The sequence below is a fragment of the Dendropsophus ebraccatus genome, chromosome 7 (genome assembly GCF_027789765.1).
Source record: "Dendropsophus ebraccatus isolate aDenEbr1 chromosome 7, aDenEbr1.pat, whole genome shotgun sequence".
Taxonomy (NCBI): domain Eukaryota; kingdom Metazoa; phylum Chordata; class Amphibia; order Anura; family Hylidae; genus Dendropsophus; species Dendropsophus ebraccatus.
The window spans coordinates 144,488,559-144,503,668 of NC_091460.1; the positions used below are offsets into that span (position 1 = coordinate 144,488,559).

Here is a 15,110-nt window from a genome sequence, read left to right on the forward strand (position 1 = left end):
CTCTGCTGCCTCCTCTGTCCATGTCAGGAACTTTCCAGAGCAGGAAAGGTTTTCTATGGGGATTTGCTGCTGCTCTGGACAGTTCCTGACATGGACAGAGGTGGCAGCAGAGAGCACTGTGTCAGACTGGAGAGAATACACCACTTCCTGCAGGACATACAGCAGCTGATAAGTATGGGAAGACTGGAGATTTTTAAATGCATGTAAATTAAAAGTATAGCTTTCTGAAACCGATTGATTTGAAAGAAAAAAAGAGAAAAAATTTCAACTTAAAAACCTGACAAACGATTGTCCGGCCAACAGTTATCTCCTGTTTTCTCTATACACTTGAACGCAGCATGTCCAAGTATTTCTGTATGGGCAAAGGGTTTGCTGCAGCAGGCTCATCTCCATCTTTATCATTGGCGAATGACTGGTTCAGCCGATATATAAGAATGAACTGTATGAAGACCCTTACTCGTGAAGCTTTGAACGTTGAATTTGTTGTGGCTTAAGATAATCGTGTCTTGGGCTATTTACACCTCCTTACCTGATCATTGGGCTGTGTTCACATGTGGCATTTTTGTTGCGCTTTTGTCCCTATTTTATGCAATTTTGCAGGAACACCACAGCAAAACTACATTAAAAAAAACAAAACAAATGTGTGACTGTAGTTTAAAAGGTGCCACCAATTAGACGATGAACGCAAAAATATTCATCAATTGGCTAACTTGATCTTTTGTGTGGTCATGTAAATTATTTGCCGCCAATCTGTCTAAATGGGGGATGTGCAACTGATCACATTACATTAAATGGCTGCACAAAATATCCAGCTATCAAGCCTTGTGAAGGCTCTGCAGGCGAGTGCGGATCTCTCTTATAGACACTTGTTTGCGCCTTAGAGGTTGTCCAAGAAAAATCCTCAAGATAGGGGAAAAGTAAGGGATCACGGGCACTTCCGCAGCTCTATTCATTCCTATGGAGCCGCCAGAAGAGTGCTTATTTTGCTTTTTCCGGCGGCTCAATAGGAATGAACAGAGCTGCAGATCATGTGCTGTACCCGCGGCTCTATTCAGTTAATTTTTCTTGGACAACCTCTTTAATCTCTATGATTTGAAGTCCTTTAATATGGGCCAATAATTGGGCAGGAACCCTTACTGCCAATAATCGGGTTGTGTAATACTGTGTTTACACGGAACGATTATCGTGCGAATTTGCACGATAACTATCGAATTCGAACGATAATCGTACGTGTAAACGCTGCGAACGATCAAGCGACAAGCGATAAATTGTTCATTTTGATCTTTCAACAAGTTCTCAAATCATCGTTAATCGTTCGCAAAAAATTTGCAGATTGTTCCGTGTAAACAGTCGTTCACTAACTTAGCCTATGTGTGAGATAGGCTTAAGGGATCGCAAAACGAATTTTCCGTACAATATATCGTACCGTCTAAAAGCTGATCGTTATGAAAAACACATCGTTACTTCGACATCATTAATCGTCCGGGCGAATTATGGTTCCATGTAAACGTAGCATAAGGGCCAACGATCGGCTGATGGCCCATGTCAAAGCGACTCTGTACCCACAATCTGACCCCCCCCCCCCCCCCAACCATCAGATAGCTGCTTTTAATCCAAGATCTGTCCTGGGGACCATTCGGCAGGGGATGCAGTTATTGTCCTAAAAAACTTGCAGCTCTGTGTCGAATTGGCGTGCCCTAGAGTATCTGTGCCCTAACTTTGCCCCACCTCTGTCCCACCTCCCCACCCTCTTCATCATTAGGAATGGCCCTGGCAGGATTTCTTCTATACCTCACTTGTCTGAACACTGCACAGGAGCCTTAAAGGGGTTGGCCACTTTATAGTAAAATTGCTCAGTGTACAGTATTAGTACTCACTGTATATACTGACAGCAGCTCCCTGTGTACCTCATAGAGCTAATATTAGACTCCCCTCCTCCAGGCTGAGCTGCCCTGCTCTGTGGTGGTCCTGTCCATAAGATTGCTGACATGGAGGAGCATGTGACCATGCTCCGCCCCCCAGTGTCCACCACTGAGCCTGTATATGTCTATGGAGGACACAGGGGACAGGGCCTGGTCACATGCTCCTCCATGTCGGCCATTTTATGGACTGAAACAGAACAGGGGAGCCCAGCCTGGTGAAGGGGAGTCTGATTTTAGCTCTGAGGTACACAGGGAGCTGCTGTCAGTATATACAGTGAGCACACTTACTAATACTTTGTACTGACCTATTTTACTATAAAGTGGCCAACCCCTTTAACCATCCAGCACATGGGAATAGGAGAAAACCTGCCTGGAGCATTTCTAATGATGAAGAGGGCGGGGAGGAAGGACAAGAGGTGGTGCAGGGTTAGGGCACAGACTCTCTAGGCCACGGCAGTATGACACAGGGCTGCAAGTTTAAAAGTGGTTTTTTAGGACAATAACTGCATCACCTGCCGAACGGACCCCAGGACAGATCTTGGGTTAAAAGCAGCTATGGGACGGTACAAGTGGTTTTGGGGGTGGGGGGGCAGATTGTGGGTACAGAGTCACTTTAAAGGGCTATAGGAATGCGTGAAACTAGCTTTTGTTGAAGTGATGGATCTTCCATCTTTTGTACCGTCAGCAAATGTCTGCTGCTTCTGCCATGAACGGAAAAAAGCCAGCTTACCCCATCCACCGAGCTTCACAGCATGGGCTCACACTCCAACAGGTGTCCTGAGTAGATGCGGAAAAGAAACGAGTCCAGCTCCCGGCAAGGTGGAATCAAGTGCGTTGTTTATTGTATCTCCGTCACCGTACACACGTGCTGCATGCCCCGAACTGAAGCCTACGCGTTTCGGCTGCTACACAGTTTCGGCTGCTGGACTCGTTTCTTTTCCGCACCTGCTGCTTCTGCCTCTAGATTCAGTAGATGTTTTATCACCTCAAAAGGAGAAGAGAAAGCTGGTGCATATAAACTGCACACCGAGAGAAACAAATTGCTTTATTGAAAGACCAAAAAAATCCAAGAAAAATGGCACCTCCTGTTAATACGTCCCGTGCACCCCAAACTGTTGTGGATTTAAGTGAGTTCCCAAAGTGTGTCGGGACCCAGGAGAATGCACTGTACAAGAGAATGTATATGATGATACAGACACGCATAGAACAATAAAAAATATCCGGAGACAGCGTCAGGAGATCTATTGGATTTTAGCTACTTCTTTGTTTTGGGAGAGAGAAGCCACCAGCGTGATCAGTGTAGCAGTGTCGTACGTTCATGTATGTGGGGATGCCGGGTGAGTGGCTTGAAGGTGGGGGGGGGGGGGCGGTGGAGTTGCTCCTCACGCATTGAAGGATTCTTGGTTGTCGGTAAATGTGATATTCCGTAATGGGGGTTAATGTCTGATGTGTGAAAATCTTACTATACCAATGCTCTGGAAACTTGCTGCATGTGCAGAATCCTCAGCCATTCTTGGAATGTCATTGTGCATCTGAAATTGTATGTTGGCTATTGATATGATGAAGTAAGTGAAACTAAGAATAGCACAAATAGAGGGGAATAAGCCGACCTTCTCCAAGCACAGGTCACCACGTTCTCAGGGGGGTTGTGTGCTCACTGTAAATGTATGCCGTGTAGAACCCAATGTCTTCTGTGCTCTTGAGTGTTGCCAGATGATGAAACCTCGCATCTGGATTTCCACCCATCCTAACTTTATTTTTTTTTATTTCCCCTTAGATGCCGCTTGTCTGCTGGGAATTAGACTCCTGTGCTGAAAACCGTCTTTTAGCTCGAGAGGCAACGAGAGGAGGAAGCGGCCTTATTTTGTTGGACCACTCTGTACTCTGATCCGTGGCCTTCTGTGCTTGTCACAATGAATGTGACCAGCTTATTCTCCTTCACCAGCCCAGCAGTGAAGAGGCTGCTTGGCTGGAAACAAGGAGACGAGGAAGAAAAATGGGCAGAAAAAGCAGTCGATGCGCTGGTAAAAAAGCTGAAAAAGAAGAAAGGTGCCATGGAAGAGTTGGAGAAGGCGCTGAGTTGTCCTGGGCAGCCCAGTAACTGTGTCACCATTCCCCGCTCACTGGATGGAAGGTTACAGGTATCTCACCGAAAGGGGCTTCCGCACGTCATTTACTGTAGAGTGTGGCGCTGGCCTGACCTGCAGAGCCATCACGAACTGAAACCTCTGGAGTGCTGCGAGTATCCATTTGGCTCTAAACAGAAAGAAGTCTGCATAAACCCTTACCACTACAAGAGAGTGGAGAGTCCTGGTACGTAGCTGTGTGTATCCCCGAGGCTAAACTCCTACTGTGCCCCAGCCATCGCACTGTGTGACCATCTCATGTTGGGGGACTGTGGTGCTGTAAGGGTCCTATTACACAGAGCGATTTTTATCGACTAACAATAAACGATCGCAAACTAGATTGTTTATTGTTAACCTGAAATCGTTCACCATACTACACAGAAAGACAGTCGTTAGTTACAATCGTTACTGGGATCGTTTCTATAATCGTTTACTCCCTCTGATCCTAGAAAAACAATGAACAATGTGCAATTACACTGACGATTCGTAAACAAATGCGGAACTTGAGCAAACGAATTACAGTGAATAATTAGCGATCGATTACCAATTTTAGGTTTTAGATCAAAAACAATGGTCAACATTATACGAACAATTTTTCAATTGTTGCCTGCAATTACACAGAACGATTATTGTTTAAATTAGAATGATATAACGATTTTTCGCAGGATAATCGTCCCGTGTAATAGGGCCCTTAGAGTTGGAGTTCAGGTAAACTCATTCAGGTAAATTTTATTTGGATGGATTTTCCTGGCTTGAAGAAAACCCTATCAAAACTGAACCAATTTTTAAATATATTTGTTACAATTCTTACTCTTCTGTTCCTTTATTTGGATTTGGGTTTTCCCCTTCTACTTCTTTCATCTCTCAATTGGGCCATATGTTTTGTTTTTTGTTTTTTTTAATAGCTATACTACGTTACTATATGTTGTAGAACTAGTTACTATACTATAACTGTTACTATATGTTGTAGAACTAGAGCCTGTTATAGTGTAGTGCGCAGCCATGTGTCACACCGTTATGCTTATAGTAGTGGTTCCCCCACAAGGTTTCTTTTAGTCTTGTCATTAGTGTTAACTCTGTAATAGAATTATTTCATTCTGGTTACTATAGGTATGAGTAGGGACACGTATAGCTACATATGGATCCCTGTACATGAGCAGATCGACCAGTGCTTGCAAGTCCTATAGACAGTTTGCCGGCAGCCAAATTACCTGTTTGCCGGCAGCCAAATTACCTGTTTACTCAAGGAAATGTGCTGTCAATATGCTAAACACTTGAGCATTTTCTGATTTGTCAGCTGATCAGGGGTGTGGCCACATTGGGCAACGATCACGTGTAACACGGTTGGCAAACTCTCCAGAGATGGGTAATAAGTACCTATCAAATCGCACTTCTAGTGTCCGATATGGAAATATGCCAATATATAAACTGGTAATGCTTCTGGGGTATGAGCAAAATCGCCTTAAAAAAAGTGATGGCCCGAGCTCGCTCTCTTATTCCTATCATTTAGAGAGCTATTCAGAGAAGATGTTGCACTATGCCAGCAGTCGTATACCAGTCTGTGCTGTATGAGCTAATAAGACACAGCACTAGAACATTGCCATAACTGGTAACATCCATGCCCCATAGACCTCTGCAATGAAGAGGGCCTCTATGATATGCCAGGGGATGTCAGAACCAGGTGTTAAAGGGGTACTCTAGAGAATCTTTTTCTTTCAAATCAACTGGTTTTAGAAAGTTATATAGATTTGTAATTTACTTCTCTTTAAAATTTCCAGTCCTCCAGTACGTATCAGCTGCTGTATGTCCTGCAGGAAATGGTGCATTCTTTCCAGTGTGACACAGTGCTCTTTGCTGCCACCTCTGGCCATGTCAGGAACTATCCAGAGTAGGAGAGGTTTTCTATGGGGCTCTGCACAGTTCCTGACATGGACAGAGGTGGCAGCAGAGAGCACTGTCAGACTGGAAAGAAAATACCACTTCCTGCAGGACAGTCAGCAGCTGATAAGTACTGGAAGACGGGAGATTTTTTTTTTTTTTTTTTTAATAGAAGGAAAGTTAAAAATTTATATAATTTTCTGAAACCAGTTGTTTTTTAATTTTTTTTTTTTTTTTGTAGACTTACCCCTTTTAGTACTGTAAGCATTTTGCAAAAACTAAACTTTTGCTAACCCCAGTTGTGTATGCTGTGCACGTGTGGCCCCTATATGCAGAACACCTTTCCCCCCCCCCCCCCCCCCCCCCCCATACTAATGTAGGTTGTTGTATTCCTTTGGTGTTGAGCCGCCTCCCTTGCCTTTTCCTTCCTGCTTCATTGTCTCTTGTCCATGATATGAGCTTACCAACTGTGCATCCTCCCAGCTGCTCGCTCTGCCGCTCCCTTGATATTACTTTGTGTTTTGAGCGCTTGTAGCTCGGTTACTGGTTGGAGCAGACATAAACACGTTGCCCAGCTGGACTGTTGGAGCTTTTTGTTAACTTTTTTTTTTTTTTTTTTTTAAATAGAAAGTTATTGGGCTAAAGTTTCTATATAAGATGTCGGACTGAGATTTTCTTTTCATGCTTTTATACACCTGGGTTGGTTGGTTTGTTGGGTTGCTGAAACCAGACCAGCCATAGACGTTCTGGTTAAACTTAGTGGATGGCAAATAACAGACGCTTTAAAACGGCCGTTATTTGTTGTTAAATGGGCACCACTCTGGTTGAAAAATGCTATGCAAAAAATATGATTATAAACTATAGGTGTTTGGAGAATTTGGTCAGTCTATGATATTCCCCAGGTTACACTGTGTGAGGGAAGTACGGCACAATATAATGTGTCCATAGAAAGTATTGAGAGGCTGGTGTAGGGGACGGCGTTGCAGGTGTGTACTACATTACCTTCCTCTGCATCTATTATAGCGGCCCGCATCATAGACTTGCATAGGTTTTCTTTGTTACAGGGTGAGCATGCTTGACAAAGGCTCATGGAGCTGAAACGTTGCACTTTCTAAGCAAACTGGCACAATAAAGAATTAAGCACTTTATGAAGAGATGCTGTCCTCCGCTCCTTTTTCTTGAATACGATTGGGGTGCTGGCCGAACCCTGTGAGGACTGTGCATCTCGCACTGCATAACCGTGGGTCCAGCCTGCTTTGTGTGTGTGTGTGTGTATATATGTATTAGTGTAATACCTCGGTTTTCGAACGCTTTGGAACTCGACCTGTTTGGTATTCGAACGAAAATTTACCCAGAAGTAGTCTTTGGAATTCGAACTTTGCTCGGTTTTCGAAGGTTTTTGCGAGCGTGGATGGTGGGTTGTACCTGGTGAGTTAAGCAGTGGTGAGGCTTCACATAAAGTACAGTGCTGTATAAGACTGCTGGAGTGCATATACAGTGCAGTAGTAGTACAGGCAGTGCACCACCATCTCCCATACATTACAGTGCTTGGATGGAGGGGACTCTATACAGTAAAGGATGGGTGAGGAGTTGGTGACTACTGTACTATAATTGCTGGTTCTGATGAACATTTCTTATGTTTAATGTCCTGTACAGTATAGTGCTGTTCTGTACTGTACTGTAGTGATTATACGGAGCACTTATCAGTGTAATAAATGAGGATTGTAGGTAATTATTGGCGGCTGCTGGAACCAATTAATCACATTTACGTTATTTCCTATGGGAAGATACTGCTTGGTTTTTAAACTGCCTTCCGGAACCAATTAAGTTCCAGAACCGCGGTACATAATGTGTGTGTCTGTACACACGCAGGTCTGTATGTTATCATAGGTTTTTTATCCACCACACCAGATGGCTGTACAGAGGTCAGTGATGATTCTCTATGGCCGCCCCCCATTACCTGTATTGCTGTGTGGTAGTCTGGCTATTCCACACACATAATTGGAAAATTATACATCAGCTGTTACATGAAATTATGGGTCTTGTCTAAAATTAGAGGAGTGGAGAAGGTATAAAAGACGGAACCTGCTGTATTGTAACACAATTTTTTGTCAACTTGCATTACAATGCTGTGTGAGTATACAGTGCCCATCTGAGAGTAGTCGGACTGTGCAGAATACCTGGAGTGGACCACTCTTCTGCATTCCCTACTGGAGTCTATTAGATCACAGGTGTCAAACTTAGGCCCTCCAGCTGTTGCAAAGCTTTGGCTGTCCATGCATCATGGGAATTGTAGTTTTGCAACAGCTCGCGGGCCTGACTTTGACTCCCCTGTATTAGATGAAGCGATTTCCCCTCCCCCCCCCCAACTATTAAACAAGAAGTCCAACGAAATTTTTTATTAATGTATTGTATTGCCCCCCAAAAGTTGTACAAATCACCAATATACACCTATTACGGGAAATGCTTATAAAGTGAGCGTTGGACTCATCTCTCAGCGCGCGCGCCAGGCTGCAGTGGCTGAGATCTCCGGGACCCGACCGGATCCAGAAGCGGGATCAGGTGAGTATAGGGGGCTGTAGCGGGGGGTTGGGAGCCTGTCAACCCCGGCACGGGGGGTGACTGGTTCCCTTTAAGGGTTCCTGACATTATGTTAAAAAAGAATTTGCAGCATTATTAGCCTGACAAGCTCCAGCATTGTTAGTGCGGGGATGAACATAAACTTAAGAAAATGGTTACAACAAGGTGTCCTGTAAATTACACCGATATCTTATCTGTGCAGAGTCAAGGAAGCATAACAAGATGCATATCAAGGGCAATAGACTTCCTAGGAGGAGCCCTCCTACTGAATTATCTGAACTTTATAAATTTATTATTTTTTTTTTTAAATAAAATTAACTTTTATTTTTTTATTCTTCCTTGTAGTTCTTCCTCCAGTTCTTGTTCCAAGACACAGCGAGTACAACCCGCAACACAGTCTCCTTGCTCAGTTTCGCACGATGGAGCCCACTGAGCCTCACATGCCACACAATGCCACGTTTCCAGATTCTTTCCAGCAGCCAAACAGCCATCCATTTCCGCATTCGCCCAACAGCAGCTACCCCAACTCTCCGGGCAGCAGCAGTACTTACCCTCACTCTCCGGCAAGTTCTGATCCTGGAAGTCCTTTTCAGATACCAGGTAGGTGCTTTATGTGCTGTAAACATCCTCAGTTTTTATGGTTAAAAAACATAATGCAGGTGCTGAGTAGAGATGAGCGAACATCGAGCATGCTCGATTTCATCCGTACCCGAGCGTTCGGCATGTGATTAGCGGTGGCTTCTGAAATTGGATAAAGCTCTAAGGTTTCTGGAAAACATGGATACAGCTAATGACTATATCAATGTTTTCCACATAGCCTTAGGGCTTTATCCAACTTCAGCAGCCACTGCTAATCAAATGCCAAACGATCGGGTTCGGATGAACTCGAGCATGCTCCAGGTTTGCTCATCTCTAGTGCTAAATATCTCCCAGCTGCACCAAATAGAGCTCCTACGCAGCCCCCCTACAAGATTTCCCACATCTTCAGCAGTATCTTTAACAAGGGAAAAAGTCTTTTTACTTTGGCATGCAAGGCGGAGAGAGATGGAAACTGGTCATCTGGGCGGAGACCAAGCCATAAGTAGTCACTGCTCTCTGGCATCTTTTGGCCTGGTCTCCGCCCAGATGACTAGTTTCCACCTCTCTCCCTGCCTCGCGCATTGTAATAAAACTTTTCCATGTAATACAGATATTGCTGAATACACCACAGGTATGGAAGAGGAACTGCTCAGAGATCTATTTGCTGCAGCTTGGGAGCAATGTCAACATTGTGCTGATCTGTTCCCTTTAACCCCTAGACGACTTAGGACGTACCGGTACGTCCTGAGATATGAAGTGCGCTTCATAGCAAGTGGGGGGCCGGCTGCAATCAGCAGCCGGCACCTAACCGTTAATGACACGCTGCAGCGTGCCATTACCTCCTTGAATGCCACGGTGTTTAAGTGACAGGGGGAGTCCATGATTTGTATGGAATGAATTGTTAGTCTCCAAGAGGAAGGATTACTCAATATCTATTTAACCTTACTGGATAACCTCTTTACGGCTAGGTTCACACCGTGTTTTTGTTTGTCTTAGAGAGAAAATGATTCTGGATGCCATATTGCAGTTTCCTAATTTTTTTTTTAACATTTTAGAAGTGTTTTTTTTTTTTTTTTCTATGTACTCACAAATGTGGTCAACAGCGTCTTTATGTACATTTAAAATTTAACATACTGACATGGAAATGGTAAAACGGACGAAAAAACTTGTGTGAACCCAGCCCAAAAATATACTAAAGCCCCTGGCACGTTGAGTTGTATTTTCTATTTAGATTTTATTTTTAGAAACCAGCAATACAAGGTTCCATAAAAAGTTATGTTGTTATGTGGGGAATGTCGCTTGTAAAGTGCTGCTGTTTCTGTGCAGTGTTCCAGATCACACTACTGTACTTGTCTGCCCACAACAGGCCCCTGTAGTCCTGGTGTAATGGGTTTCATAGCGTAATTTTCATGCCACTGTGCCGCAACATAAAATCAAGAATAAGGTGTAAAGACAGAAGCCGTCTTCGCTTCTGTCTTAGCAGAAGCCGTATAAGTGCCTAAAAACACTAATGGAATTCATACAACTCATATGTTTCCTGCTGTCAACCCACTACACATTCTTTAGCTTTTAGATTTGTCTTTGGATATCTGTGTAAACAAGTCCCTGGCAGGCTGTATCTGCAACATTGTAGCTTCTTTGTAATGTTGGGAGGGAAAATCAGTGATTTCATTAGCAACTTGACTTAAGAATAACCCTCCCAGCATTACAAAGAATAACCCTCCCAGCATTACAAAGAAGCTACAATGTTGCAGGTACAGGCTGCCAGGGACTTGTTTTACATCAGCCATGTCAGAAGCGAGGGGGAGACAGAGGAAGGCTCACACACAGCAGAAAGCGGCTCAGAACTGGGGGAAGGAAACTAAAAAGATGTTTAGTATGGAACAAATTTTTAGTCTTTCCATGGGCAGCAACATATCAAAAGTTATGTTTGAATGAATATCTATCTTGCTTCCAAAAATAAGGTTACATTTAGCAATTATTTTTTTTTTGTTTGTTTCTCTCTCAGCGGACACCCCTCCTCCAGCTTACATGCCTCCAGAAGATCAGATGACCCAGGAGAACTCTCAGCCAATGGACACAAACATGATGGTGCCCCCTATCCCTCAAGAGATAAATCGAGCAGGTAAGTAGAGCTACATTTTAGTAATGGTTTTTATGCGTGTGTCCCCTGACACGGTTAATGTGGTCGCCTACTAAAGTCATAGACAGCAGTTGTTTAATTGGCTTGAATATAGCAGCCGCCTGTCATTGGTTACGTGTTGTTTAAACAGGAAAGCACTAGATCTGATGATAAAACACACTGCGAGCGATCTACTCATTGGAGTAATTGCCATATCAACCATTTCCTTGTTTACACAACAGCCGAGGGAAAAAAGTAGCTAAAAAATGTCATTGTCCCTCCCTTTTCCCCATAAAGGAATGGGATGCTTGCTATGAACAACTAGTGTCATGTTCTGAACATCATAGGCTGCCATTGTATACAAAGTTTCTATGAAGATTCCGTTACTTGGAGCAATGAAATATAGAAAGAGCAACTGAATCGACAGAAAAACAAATATGCACTACCAGAGGTTTTGGTCCACGTTTTTTCTCGTATGACCCTTTTTCCACGGACTGATGTGCTGCAGGAAGTGAGTGCCGAACTCTGGTGCTCATTGGCGGAGCCATCACAGGGTAGTGCCAACTGTGTGTGAGGTTTACACAGATGTGCTGCCAATGATTTGCCATTTACATACCGGTGGCTGTAGTAGGGTGGAGTCCTAGGGCTGTATCCAACTACAGCCACCTGATATTCAAATACTGAACAGTGAACACTGTGGCTGCTTCTGACGTCTCAGCCACTTCTCTGCTTAGTTTTCACCTGTATGCGCCAGCCAGCAGCTTTTTCACTGGGAGAGATTAATATTGGGGATCCTAGTTCTGAGTCTAGGTCTTAGATGTAAATATGCTAGAAATGTGTAGAGTAGGAGTAACCGTTTAAGTTCACTGCATCAACCTTACCCTGCACACAGTTGTGCAATATGTATTTTTTTTTTTTTTTTTAGGCACACATCTTGTTCACTTCCCGTGGGAACAGTTTGTCTTTTGGCGTGAGAGCGGTTCCTACTTCCCCTTTTTTTTTTTTTCTTTTTTGTACATGCTGGATGTTGCATTTCATGATCAGTCATGAGTTTTCTTATAGCTCATGTGGCACAGACCATACTAGTATGGTGTTTCTGATGTGTGATCCGTAAGGACATCGGTTGTATTACCATCCCTGTGCTTTATTTGACAATGGGAACATCCACTTCTGTCACACAAATACACAACTAATAAAACAGATTAATAAGCAACACTTTTGTATATATCTCTGCAATCTGCTTATTGGCCTGCTGCCTTGGAGGCTTCCCCAGGACATGGATACAGCTTTTCCAGGCATCCGGGGTGGAGCATTATAGACCTCAAAGGCAGCAGGCCTATAGGCAGATTGCAGAGATAACTAAGAGATAACTTTATTTATACTGTGAAGTCGCTCATCTCTTTATTATACATAGTGCTCCCACCACAGATGTGGGGAACCTTTGGCCCTCCTTGCAAAACTAAAATTCCCATCATGCCTGGACAGCCAGAGCTAAAAAATATCATTTTTTTTTCTTTTGCCACATCAATTGGGAATGTTTTTACAAAATTTGCTCTTAGCCAAAATCTGTGTATGACTATTGCTGTATTTAAACCATTTATTCCAATCCATAACTTGGACTTGGGGTACACAAAGCGATATCTGTTCTTTGCCGATTACCAACCTTTCAGGCCGATAATTGTTTCATATAATAGGTCATGTTTTGTATTGACTATCAGCTGACATTGTGCATGTTGGCTGCTTTTAAAACCTGACCTACATAGTATTGATCACGGTCTGCAGACCAATACTCTATCCTATGGGCCACCTGGGCAATCTAAAGATCCTCTGGGCAGCTCCGCGCGGTAACCTCCCTCCGTGTTGGTGTGTGTAATAGCATAGACAGCGAGCAGGGAACGAGGAGCTCGCTTCTAAATATTGGGCCGTCTGCGTCCCTTACAACAATGCATTGGATCCCTACAAAGTAATGATGGGATCTCTTGTCTTTGAGGCTGATGGGATTTGACCATTATGAGTATGTTCTGTTGGGTTCCATCTTAGGATCGGCGCCCCAATTGATTATATATTGCCCTCGCCATGGGCCGGTTCTACTACTTCCCAGTTGGGCTATGTGACGGTGTATACTGCCAGACGGTTTTTGGTCCTGAGAGACTTTATTTAACAAGCTGCATCCTGTCAGTAGAATTGGGTGATTTCCATTGTTGGCCTTTGCTGGGAACAGAGAGACATCGCACCTGCTCTGCATGACTTACAGCAAACGTAAGGAAGTTGTGTGAGAAATCTGTGAGAGAGGGATGATTCATCCCAGAAGAATTGCCAGCTGGCAGGGTTTCTTACAAACTTTGAGAAAGCTGTAGCCTTGATGGTTACTGGTATCTTGATGTGTGAAAGTTAACCCTTGCTTATAATAAGGCACATACTAATTATACCCGGGACGTTCACTGGAGACAGCGTCATTGGTTTCATTGGCCGCGCTGAGGCCAGATCCTGCTGCCACCATTCCATATTAAAAATACGGAAGGTTTCATGGTGCTGTTGTGTGTTATAGGTGTAAGTATGCGGTATTGGGCGACTGTCATCCTAGTATACCAAATCTTGTATAAAATCTTGAATTGAGTGTACAGCGATAACTCATTAATGCTACAACTTATCAACCTAAATAAAATAATAGTAAAAAAACTAATTACTATTGGGTATATATACATTTTCCTCATGGTTTTCAATGTCGAATATGTGCCTTGTGTAGTGTGCGCTGTGTAAGGCCATGTTCACACTTGGTAAGAGACCGGCTGTTCCGTGACTCAGGCGAGTCATGGAATGGCCGGTCTCTGTATAGATCATCCCGGTCGGTACTGCAGTATCGGCCAGACGACCTTTAGGGCCGCAGAGTTCTGATGCAGTGTGCACCCGCATCAGAACCCCCCCTATTGCACACTATGGAGCATGCAACTGGAGCAGACTGTTTTGCACTGACCGGGTTTAACAAATAGCGGTCACAGAAAACTGACATGTCAGTTTTCTATGGGGCTGTGAAGGATCGCGGACGGTGTATACACTCTGGCCGGGATTCCCTCAGAAGGCAGCACAACGTGAGTTCTGTGGGAATCACGGCCGTTGTAACAATGGCCGTGATTCCCACCATACTTGCGTTGTGTGAACATAGCCTAAGGGTGTATTCACAGTACGGAATTCTCGCTTGAATCTCCGCCTGTGCTATAGACTCCATTCTATTGTCGGGCAGTTTCCGCTTTCCACCCAAAGACGAGTGACCGTAAGTGGCCGTGTTTTTGTAGCGCTGGGTAACCCCTTTAAGTAACCGGTATCCTAACTTTTAGATCCTATACATACACCATACTTTTCCGAGAACAAAAATTTGAAGAGAAATTTTGCAATAATTAAACTTATTCACCTGCATCTTTAGAGTCCAAAAATAGTGTTTCTACTCATACTTTTTGAAGATTTCTTAGACAGATTTCTTAATATAAGAGGATATAATAACTGACATGGTGCCTATATGGGGGGGTGGGGGTGGGGTGTCATGGTCATTGTAGATAACTTTTGACAGGTACGGGTCTGAACACTCAGGCTCAGACCAATCGGGAGAACACCCTGCTAACCACTGTCCTCTCCCCGACTGTCACATAAGTCTATGAAGCCTGGATGATTCTGCCGCCACAGAACAAGCCAGAAGACCAAGCTGCAGCGCTTCTGCTTCCCACTCAGATGATCGTTACGGGTCTGAACACCGAGACACGGACCGATAGAAAAGTTTTGACGTGTCAAAAAGTTTTGATTATGATAGTGACACTTTAACGCAAATTTAGGAACTTCTCTCCCAAGCCCCCAAACCTTCCCTCAGCACGCCACTTAGTTTTTTGGCTCTGTTAAAATAGTTTAGTGTAG

The 15,110-nt window shown here is 43.9% G+C and overlaps 1 protein-coding gene across 2 annotated transcripts in view; it reads left to right on the forward strand.

Annotated features, from left to right (window-relative positions):
* SMAD1 (SMAD family member 1) overlaps positions 1 to 15,110 on the forward strand; it is a 32,734-nt gene that overhangs the window by 13,372 nt on the left and 4,252 nt on the right. For both annotated transcript variants that reach the window (XM_069978658.1, XM_069978659.1), the window contains exons 2-4: positions 3,700 to 4,235; positions 8,852 to 9,106; positions 11,094 to 11,210. In XM_069978658.1, the coding sequence (XP_069834759.1) occupies positions 3,836 to 4,235; positions 8,852 to 9,106; positions 11,094 to 11,210 (772 nt within the window). In that variant the 5' untranslated portion in view covers positions 3,700 to 3,835. The remainder of the gene's footprint in view (positions 1 to 3,699; positions 4,236 to 8,851; positions 9,107 to 11,093; positions 11,211 to 15,110) is intronic.